The sequence below is a fragment of the Chiloscyllium plagiosum genome, chromosome 3, assembly GCF_004010195.1.
Source record: "Chiloscyllium plagiosum isolate BGI_BamShark_2017 chromosome 3, ASM401019v2, whole genome shotgun sequence".
Taxonomy (NCBI): Eukaryota; Metazoa; Chordata; class Chondrichthyes; order Orectolobiformes; family Hemiscylliidae; genus Chiloscyllium; species Chiloscyllium plagiosum.
The window spans coordinates 130,222,414-130,233,720 of NC_057712.1; the positions used below are offsets into that span (position 1 = coordinate 130,222,414).

The 11,307-nt window shown below is 39.7% G+C and overlaps 1 protein-coding gene across 2 annotated transcripts in view; it reads left to right on the forward strand.

The window, feature by feature from the left end:
* Positions 1-11,307, forward strand: part of aida (axin interactor, dorsalization associated) — a 97,795-nt gene that overhangs the window by 16,111 nt on the left and 70,377 nt on the right. For both annotated transcript variants that reach the window (XM_043687334.1, XM_043687335.1), the window contains exon 2: positions 8,264-8,333. In XM_043687334.1, coding sequence (XP_043543269.1) covers positions 8,264-8,333 — 70 coding nt within the window. The remainder of the gene's footprint in view (positions 1-8,263; positions 8,334-11,307) is intronic.

Consider the following 11,307-nt stretch of genomic DNA (forward strand, 5'->3'; position numbering starts at 1 on the left):
AATGAGTTGTGTGTTATGGAGCAGACATCAACACCCCTCTGATAATTAAAACTGAAACATCAAGAGAAGTGTGACAAGTGGTATAACCTATTTGTCATATCCCAATCTGTTATAAAGGGGTGGTTAAATCAAATCAAATCCTTTCACTCGCTCCACAATCAACAAGTAACAATTTATTTATCCAACTCCAATAGTGAACAAATGAACAGAACAACTAACAATCTGAGCAATTCCCCTCTGACTACCTGTTCCTGAATAAAACAGGATTCTAATAGGATGCTGTATGAATAAATACAAGTCCCCACTCAGGTAGCAAAGCAAAAATTAAAATTTAGTCTCAAAATTCACAGTGTCTCTTCCGAAATACTCCTTGCCTTCTCTGGTGATATTTATGAACCACCTTCCTCTGTCCAAAATGCCTTCTCAGTCATATTCCTTTGTCCGAAGTGCCTTCTCCGATGTTGCTACTGATGCTATTTAGGTTATGCTTTCTCTAATGCAGAGATGACTGAGAGCCAATTTCTCTCTTGAGATCTGAGGACTCTTAATTCTGGTGAATGACACTTCTCACCAAATTTTCAAAATGCCCACATCTTTTATATTCTTGATTACTTATTAATTTCTTTACAATCAGATTGGCGCCTGGTCATCAAAACCATCAAATTTAAATGTGATAGGTTTTCAATATCTAAGGGCTTAGTTTAAATTGGCTAATTCAAGCCAGTTACCAAAATATCAAAACAAGCCTAAGGTTTTTTTCCAATCACGCATCCAATTTTTATATGTTTCCATTTCAGAACTGATAATCTACAGCTGCTAGCAGACACACTTTGGTACATCTCTAAGCTTTGAAAAGCACATTACCTCTTAAAGGGACCACATACTCTTTTCTCCTATCATTTTTACAAACCAATTCTGGCTTCCTGCCTTCCACTTTGAGTACTCTACACAACTTCATAACATATGTGATTGTCTACCACTCTTCATGACTGGAAGTAGCAGGACTGCAGAGATTAGATCTAATCCATTGATTGTGGAATCGCTCAGCTGCTCATGTTTGGCGTGCAAGTAATCCTGTTTTGTCATTACACCAGGTTGATACCACCCTTTTAGCTATACCTAGTGATGATCCTGGCATGTCCTCCTGCACTCTTCATTGAGCCAATCTTGATCCCTTTGCTAATGGGGGATATGCTAGGCCATAAAGTTACAGATTGTATTGGAGTATGATTCTGCTGTTGATGGTCCACCCTACCTCATGGAGTTGCGAGATACGTTTCAAAGCCTGTCCCTTTAACATAATAACAGACAACATAATAACAGTCAACATGATGAGAAGTATTCTCAGTGTAAATGCAGGGCTTCATCTCCACAAGCACTGTGTGGTGGTCACTGTTAACTACTTTTCTAAACAACGTGTTCAGATGTTATTACACATCTCTGGAGCAGGTGGGACTTGACCCAGGCCTCCTGATGCAGGGGTAGAGACTTTTCCACAAGAGGGCTGGTCACTTTCTGTCATGGACAGAAGCACCTGTGGTAAACAGATTGGTATGGATGAAAGCAGTCTGCCTCCCCATCTCCCCCCCCCTCCAGTTGTTTGGTTCCTTCACCACCTGCTGCAGACCCAGTTTACCAGCAATGTCCTTTAAGACTTGACCAGCTCAATCAGTAGTAGTGCTAATGTTAGGTAGTCCATCTGGTTTCATTTCTTGTTTGAGACTTTCTAGGGATTGTTAGAACGGAGTTGCTTGCTAGGTCATTTCAGAGGGCAGGTAAGAGTTAGTCACTTTTGCTGTGGTTTGGGAATCGCATATCGACCACACCATGTAAGGATGGCAGATTCCTTTCCCAAAGAGCGTGATTGAGCCAGGTATTTTTTTTCCCCAACAATTCACAATGATCTCAGTTCCAGATTTTTATGGAATTCAAATTCTACCATTTGCCAAGTTGAGATTTGAATCTGTGCCCAGAACATTACCTGGATCTTTGGATTGATTGTCTAGCAGTAATGCCACTAGGCCGCAGCCTCCACATAGTGGCCACAATCAACAGATGCTGCAGGCAAAGCTGAAATATGGTTAAAGAATAGCCACTGTGGCATTGTACTGGAGAATTAGTGGACTTATTGAGCTGTGTAACAGTAGGAATTGCAAATGTTCAAGTTCACAATGGAATGGAATGAAATGGGAAGGGGGCCAAAAACCAAGTTGGTGGTTTGGGACGTAGTATATAATACATATTAAATATGCATTAGGACCAGGAGTAGTTAATTTATTAAGATCTTGGCTGATTGTGTAAATTCAACTCTACATTCCTCCCAACAACAAACCTCATCTCTATCTGAAATGGGTGACCCCTGATTTTGAAACAATGGTTCTTAACAATGGAAAACCAGTTTTATTATTATAGATATCCATCCTTTTTATTTTTAGTTCATTCATAGGATGTTGATATAATGACAAGGCCAGCATTTACTTTCCATCTGCAGTTGTCCTCGTGTTACTGGTAAGCCAGGTTGCTTGACCTGTTACAATTCATGTGGTGACACTACTCTTGAAAAGAAATTGCCAGGATTTTCACCTCACCAATGATGCAATAAAATAAAATACACTGCAAACCTTAGAATTGGGATGGTCTGCTTCAGTATCTGAGGAATTGTTAATTGTACTGAATACTGTAATCATCAGAGAAAATACCCACTTCTGTCCTTCTGGAAGAAAGAACACTGAAGTTAGCGGGGCCTCAGATACTGAGCTGATTAATTCCTGTGACTACAATGATTGGATTATCAAACTGTTAAGTGATGTAAAGTTTTCCAATTTCTAACTTCATTGTTTGATAAATGATGTAAAATCACTAAATTAGTACATGGGCAAATGTTAAATTTGCACTTGATAAAGTCCCACAAGCAGTAATTAAATAGACAATATTTTTCTAATGTTATAGTCATACAGCATAGAAACAAACCCTTTGACTGAAAATGTCCGTCCCAACCAACAAACACCAAGCTACACTAATCCCATTCACCTTTGTCCATAGCCTACTGTACCCCTGTATTCGTCTTAATTCATTTTGTAATGTTCAAACTCCATCAATTTAATATTTTAAGTGGTGGAAAATAAATTCTACTATTGATGAGAATGTTCCTGTCCTTTCCATCTTTAATGTACATCTGATAAAGCCACAATTTAATCTCACAGCCACATAGTACCTCTAATAGTGCAGCACCCACTTTGTTCTGTTCTGTCGTGTCAACTTAAGTGCTGAATTGCTGGATTAGAATTTACAATACAATAACCAACGGTGAATGGACGAGCTACCAACTGAGCCAGCTCTGTCAATCAGACTTTTTTCTCTACTTCTATTATTAATCATAGGAATAGGAGTAGCTATTTCATGCCTTGGACCTGTTTTATCATGCAAATAAATCATGGCTGCCCCATGGTCAAATTCCACACAAATCATCATCCCAAGAATCCCTTTGAGTGATCAGGTTTGTTAACCTGAGATTTTAAAGTAACTGTTGATCTAGCATCTTGCCCAAAGAGACCTGTGGGGAGTTTTCCATGAATTACTGAAAACCACCATGGTAGGTGCAGTATGCAGTCAGGAAGGCAAATAGTATGTTGGCATTTTTTTGCAAAAGGGTTTGAGTACAGAAGTGAGATGCCTTAGTGGGACTGCAGTTGGCGTATTCATTCTCCTTATGTAAGGAAGAATATGGATGTCATAGAGAGAGTGCAGCTGAGAGATGCTGAATGGTGTATTTCTGCTCCTATTTTCGACGTTTCTATCAATTAACCATTTTTGTACACAGCATGGAAACAGACCCTTCGGCCCAGCTCGTCCATGCTAACCAACTGAACTCTCCTCACTTGCCTGCATTTGGACCCTATCCCTCCAAATCTTTCTTATTCACCTACCCATCAAGATGTCTTTTCAATGTTGTAACCATACCTACATCTACCACTTCCTTTCCCAGTTCATTCCACAAATGAGCCATCTGCTGTGATAAAGTTGCCCCTCCGGTCCTTTTTTAAATCTTTCTCCTCTCACCTTAAAAATACTTCCCCTAGTTTTGAACTCCCTCCACCAAAAGACCTTTGTTATTCACCTTATCTGTGCCACTCATCGTCTCTAAGGTCACACCCCCCACCCCCCAAACCTGTTATGTTCCAGTGAAAAAAGTCCTGGCCGAGTCAGCCTTTCGTTATAACTCAAACCCTCCAGTCTGGTAACATCCTGGTAAATCTTTTCCGCATCCTGTACAATTTAATATCCTTCCATTGGAAGGGCAACTAGAACTGTGCACAATATGCCAAAAGTAGCCTCATCAATGTCCAGTACAACCTCAGCATGATGTCCCAACTCCTCTACTCAATGATCTGAGCAATGAAGAGTATTCTAAACTTCTACAGCCTTCTGTAGAAGTATTTCCGAACTTGTGCCCGATTTTAAAATTTTCTACCTAGTTCTAGATTGCAAAACCATCAGAAATAGGATGCCTTCGACGGGGAGGAACTATCTACCCCTCTCCACATATCATGAAGACTTTGATTAAATTGCCCCACAAGATGTAGGTGAAGTAGGCTATTCATCCTGTTGAGCCTGCTCTGCTGTTCAGTGAGATTGTGGCTGATCTGATTATTTTTAATTTCACTTTCCTGCCATTTCCGTATAACTTTTAATTCCCTTACTGATTAAAGATCTGTCTATCTCGGCTTTGAATGTGCTTGATGACTCAGCCTCAATAGTGCTCTGTGGTGAAGAATTCTGCAGATTCATTACTGTTTAAGAGAAGAAATTCTTCCTTCATCTGTCTTAAGTGTGCGACCCCTCATTCTGAGTTCATGTCCTCTGGTTCCAGGCTTTCCAACAAGGAGAAGCAACCTTTCTGCACGTATCCTATCAAATCCCGCAAGAATCCTTTCTTATTTCAATAAGGTTACTTCTCATTCTTATAAACTCTCTCTCGCCACATAAGACAGTCCCTCCGTATCCTGTATTAGCCTAGTTAATCATCTTTAGGGCTGCTTCCAAAGTCTATATATTTCCTTAGATAAAGGGCCCAAGCTTGTTCATAGAGTTCCAACAATGGTCTGACTAATGTCTTGAAGAGATTCAGCAAAACCCCTCCATTATACTCCATTCCATTTGAAGTAAAGACCAGCATTCTATTTGCCTTCCCTATTTCCTGCTGAACTTGAAGCTAGATTATTATGATTCATAGATAGGGACTGCAAAGTCTCTCTGTTCTGTAGATTTCTGTGCTTTTTCTCCACTTAACTAATATTCCTCTATTCTTCTGTTATGTTCTCTTTTTCTTTTTTGAGGTCCTTACGCACTTGGTGCAATTGCAACACACCGATTTCTGTGAACAAGCAACCAAAGTGTGTTAAGCAAAGTACAATTCAGGTTTTGGAGAAACCCTGAACACTTTTCAGCATGCTTGTGAGGCATGTCCAGGGAAGCGCTCTCTGATGGAATCTTTAACAAACCTCGCAGAGCTTACAGAGTCATGGCAAAAACTCTCTGGGAACAAAGAAAACAGGTCCTTCCTTTATACAAAATCTTTACATCACAGCTAATAATGTCCACAAGACAACGCTCAGTCTCTCCCTCACAGTCACATGCCCCTCGATACAATACAACGTAATTCAAATCATCCCTTAATGTCCAGATCTGGTGTGAATTGTATTTTTTTAACTACAAGGAGTAGTCAGCATTTCAACTATAATGTTCTTTTTGATTTCTGAATAGGGAATGAAATCAATGTAAATCATCCCTGAATGGCAAGGGATGGGAATGTAAACCTCCCACATTGCACCCATAAGACAATGACACACCACCCTACCCCCAGGGCATTCAATTTCTTGCAGGTCAGCAGAGCAAATTAACTCTCTTTAATATCACATTTCCTGCAATAGTACATCATGTTATGTGTTCCCAGCATTTATTCCAACTGGCAAATTTTTTGTCGACTCGCTTAACTGGTCTATATCCTATCATATGCTCTGACGTCCTTAACTCTTGCCTCCCACCTATTTCTCTGTCATTTGCAAAGTTAGCTGTACAGTCAGTTCTGCGAAAACGTGTGTTTCTTCAACAAGAATTGGCTTTAACGATTTGAACAATTTAGACCATTACTTGTAGAACATGAACTTTGCTTACCTGAATTGGCTATAATGCAATTCCAGCCCCATTAGTTTAAATGATGTGGCTGTTGTGCGATTTTCTTGTAACACGAGCTCGCACAAGAACAGAACTATCCTGTTATATCAGAGCCAATTGTATTGTATTCACTTTTTTGTCATCCAAGTCATAAACATATGTTGTAGATAATTATTGCCCCAACACCGATCCAATTGGCACACATTATTTACTGGTTGCCATCCTGAAAATGTCTTGTTTATCCCACTGTCTTCTCTTCATTAGCCAATCCTCTATCCATGCTAATATACTAACTCTAACACCATGGGTTCTTAGCTAATTAAGCAGCCTAATATTTAGTATTTTATTAAATGCCTTCTAAAATCCAAAATATATCACATGCACCACTACTCCTTTAATTATTTTGCTGGTTACCTTCTCAAAGAGCTCTGGTCAGTTTGTCAGGCAGGATTTCCCTTGATGAAGCATCCTGACTCTGCTTGATCATACTATGTAAAATAAAGACATCATACCCCTACTACCCAGAGTTGCTCACTCGTTAGAGACAATTAGTGGTTTAACTTGAGGGTCACCATGCCTCAGGTGATAGGAGAGATTGAGAGGGAGAGTCCTTTGTGGTAACCTCAGCTGGTACAGGAATGGAACCCATCCTTTTGGCATTACTCTGCACTACCCACCAGCCATCCAGTCAACTGAACTTATCAACTCTGCCATATAATGTATTTCCAAGTGCTCAGCTGTTACATCCTTCATAATAGATTCTACCATTTTCCCAATAAGAGGTATTAGGCTAGCAGGCTTCTAGTTAACTTTTTGTCGACTACCCTTTATTATAAAAGGTGTTACATTGACAAGTTTCAAAAGCTCTGGGAAGTTTCCAGAATCCAAGGATTCCTGAAAGATTATGATCAGTGCTTCCACTATCTCTACAGCTTCTTCCTTTAATATGCCCGGATATGTCCCATCTGGTTGAGTGGTTCTCTTGGTCTTTAGCACCATGGTATCCCCAGCACCTTTTCTCAGTGATAGCTGTTGTATTTATTTTCTCTCCTTTTGGTCCTTACTTATTAGGTAATTTTGGAATGCTATTCCTGTCTTCTGTGAAGACTGGTGAAAAGAATTTATTCAACTCTTCTACCATTTCCTGACTTCTCATTATCTTACCTCATTCTGTCAGGGGCTATGTTCACTTTGGCTTCTCTCTTTTTTATACGTTTAAACAAGCTCTTGCTGTCTAATTTGATATTGCTTGCAAGTTTACCCTCCAAGTTAATTTTCTTTTTTTTTTGGTTGTCTTTTTGTGTATTTTAAAACTTTCCCAATTCTGTCACAAATGTTTGTCAGATTGTGTGTTTTGTCTTTCAATTTGATGCTATCCTTAACCTGCCCAGTTAATCACTGGCTTTATCCCCTTCCGTGAATCCTCCTTTCTGACTGGAATATAGTTTCTTATTAACCTATTTAGAGCTATGTTACACTTCAGGAGCAGATGGGACTTGAACTGGGCTGCCTAGCTCAGAGGGAGCAATACAAACACTGGACCACGAAAGACCCTCCTCATTGAAATATATCTTTGCTGTGAGCCATTAACTATTTTCTTTAAATGTGTGCTTTTGTCCCTTTTTAATTGTCTTTGCACCTAAACTGCTATCCCAGTCCACCCCAGCTGGCCTTGACCTCATACCTTTGCGTTTACCCTTTTAATTAAGTCTAGCATGGGTGTTTCTGACCCAAGTCCCTCTATCTCAAAATGGATCCTTATTCTGCCATGTCATAGAAGGTTATGGAAAGCAGTGACTAAGTTCCAGGGAATGTAACTCTAATTTATTTAGTCTTTAATAATTTATGGAAATTACTACCTAAATGTGCTGAGTTCATGATGGCATCCCAACAATTTGATAAACTCTGAATTCTTTGTCATTTTAAAGTGATTGTCAAACAGTAAACTATGACTTTGTGAATAGAATACTGTATGGTATTATATGCTTGTAGTTTTCTCTAAGCAACATTGTGTATATGCATAGTTTGCACAATAATATACCAACTATTTTAAAAATGCAACTTTGTGAAATTTTTTATCTTTATGCAGATTAGCCAGGCATTTGCAGAAGGAAGTGCAGTCAACAACCAACTCTTCTGAACTCTCAGAGGACCAAAAGGTAAGTGTTGTAGAGTAATGTTAAAATATTAAATTGGAATATCTCTCTGGACATTAATGTAATATTAAAGGGTTAAACTGCACTGACTGAACATTCTGGAAGTGGGTGGGGATGACTCCCACTCCAATTAGACAGTCATTTGCTACTACTCCCCTACTATTATTAACTTAAACAATCATTTAGCCCCTTCCATTCAGAAATACTTTCATCGTCATCCCCTATGCAATCACGTTTGCTTGCTTGAGCATCCCCAATGCCGAAGCCTATCACACCTATGTTGTCTGGGGAAGTAGTGGAGCCAGAACTCATTTGCAGGTCCACCCCAAAGCTAGGACACATCACACATATGTTGTCTTGGGGAATCACTGAATCACTGCATTCAGATGCACCCAGGATTTAGGGCATTTACATTTACATGATCTCCAAGGATGACCTCATCCTACCATTGTATCTGGGGTAACATGTGACTGTGACAGTGGCTGGGGGTTGTCTTGAGTGGCACGTGACTGTGGAGGAGTGGCCAGAGTATCTGTGAGCATTACTAACTGACGTGTATAAAGGGGATGTTTTCTTTGTTCAGGGGCCTCTGACTTGACTTCGCACGCCAGCGAAGAGGGTCAAAGGGGTCACCTCGCTTGTATAGGCTTTTATAAACTTGAACTGTTTGCAGACGTTGGCGTGTGCAAATTGCATCTCGAGTGATACATCAGGAAAAGAACCTAACAGTGAGCACTCAGAAATCTTAGTGCTCATTATTCAGACCTCCTGGTTTCTGGTTTCATTAGTTTATTCTAAGCATGCAGAAGTAAATTTGATAGTCAGTGCTGCAATTGCAAATCTTACGAATTTACTAAAAAATAAACTGACAACTAAAATTTTGAAGGACAACATTTCTTGCAAGACTTGAATTTTCAAAGAGCGCAGTATGTTCTCTTGCACTCTAGTGTTAATGGAATAACAAATCTGACAGAAATATTAGTAAGACTGTACAGGATTCAGAGACAATTGGTTAATGATGAATAAAGGTAATGTTTCTTTTGTTTAGGTTTATAATCTGATCTTCTGCCCTTTGCTGAAATAAATCTATTTTTGCAGCAATTTAGGAGAGTGGGAATTAGGAATATGCAATAAATGCTAGCCTAGACTATGGCGTCCACATCTTTTCTCGGTCTCTCTGTCCACAATCTCTTGTCCTCCCTCTACCTCTGCCCCTCTTTCAGCATTCCACCCCCCAATACCCCAAAAAAGATGTATCTCAAGTTACAAAATGCTGAAAAGAATGAAAACCGATCACCCAGTATTGACCTAACTGGTTGACATGTCAAAGGCACAACCAACTGAGTTACTTGTCCAACAGTCAACTTGTTAGTCCTGGTCTACCAGCACCAGGGAGACACACTGCTGTACAATTGATAGGGGTAACCTTGGGATTCCTCAACATTGACTTGAAGTATCATGCCATTAAGTCCTGCGTGGGCAGCAAATATCTGGGGAATTCTGTCTCCTACCCTCATCCGACAAATCTGTTTGTCCGTGGTAAGCACCACTTGAAAGAAGTATTAAGGGTAGTAAGGGCTGTAACCAGTGTAAGAGACCCCATGTTTTTTTATTTTGGGACTATGAACTGAAAGTTGCACTGCTGTGATTGGCACACCAGCCAAGTTTTGCGACTTGAATGTTGTTTTGTGTGTTGCATGTTGCTGAGCTGTGCAATACAATGTTTCTTCTTTTGGAAGTAGTAAGAGGCAAAATTCGAGAATGAGCAGCATGAAACATCCTTATGAGTTACAGCAATTCTCTCTGACAACAGTCGTCTAGTCAGGCTGCAGTGGTTTAAAAAAAAATCTAAGTGCTAAGAGCAGATGAGTGAACAGAAGTATCCAGACACTGAAAACAGAAACACTTAGTTTTTCTGTCATTTCCCCACTCCTAAGAAATAATTCATACAACAGAAGTCCTAAGTTCACCCGATCACTCTTAGAATTCAAGAACAATTGTCATTCAATACACAGTGTATCAGCTTGTCAAAAAATAAAGGACTGAAATAACTATCTTCCAATCTTGTATTGTGGACTTTTGCTCTTTGGAATTTTGTTTATATACAACAGGTGGCAAGAGAATATTTTTGTCTTTTTTCTGTCTTAATTGTTATTTAAGTTTGTGTATTTGGTATGTAATTTAAACTACAGAAATTAGAAATCCTCCTTTCACTGTTCTTGTTAAAGTTATGATGTGGAGTTGCCAGTGTTGGACTGGAGTAGACAAAGTTAAGAATGACATGACACCAGGTTATAGTCCAATAGGTTTAGTTGGAAGTACAAACTTTCGGAGCACTGTTCCTTTGTCAGGTAGCTAGTGGAGCAGGAGCTACACAGAATTTGTAGCAAAACATCATAGTGTTATACACTGTTGTGATATATTGAACAAATATAGATTGCTGTTAAGTCTTTTAGAATGGGTTGCAGGTTTGGAAAAACTGAAAGACTTAACAGCAATCTATATTTATTCAATATATTGCAACAGTGTATGACACTATAATGTTTTGCTGTGTCCTATGATCCTGCCCAACTAGCTATCTGACAAAGGAGCAGCGCTCCGAAACCTGTTGAACTATAACCTGGTGATATGTGATTTTTAACCTTATTAAAGTTAAGTATATTCCAATAAATGATTATTTTCTAATTCTAAAGAAACGTGAAGAATGTGGGGGTGGGGTTAGGGGGGCTGAGAGATTCTATTCGATTCTCTACAGTGTGGGAGGAAACCTGAGCACCCGGAGGAAACCCCCACAGACATGGGGAGAATGTGCAAACTCCACACAGACATGCGGGAATCGAACTCAAGACCCTGGTGCTGTGAGGCAGCAGTGCTAACCACTGAGCCACTGTGCCACCCATGGATAAATAGGAGGTTGGGGGTGGGGCCAGGTGTGAGATAGCTGAGAAAGCCATAGGTAGATGCAGGTTGGGGGGGG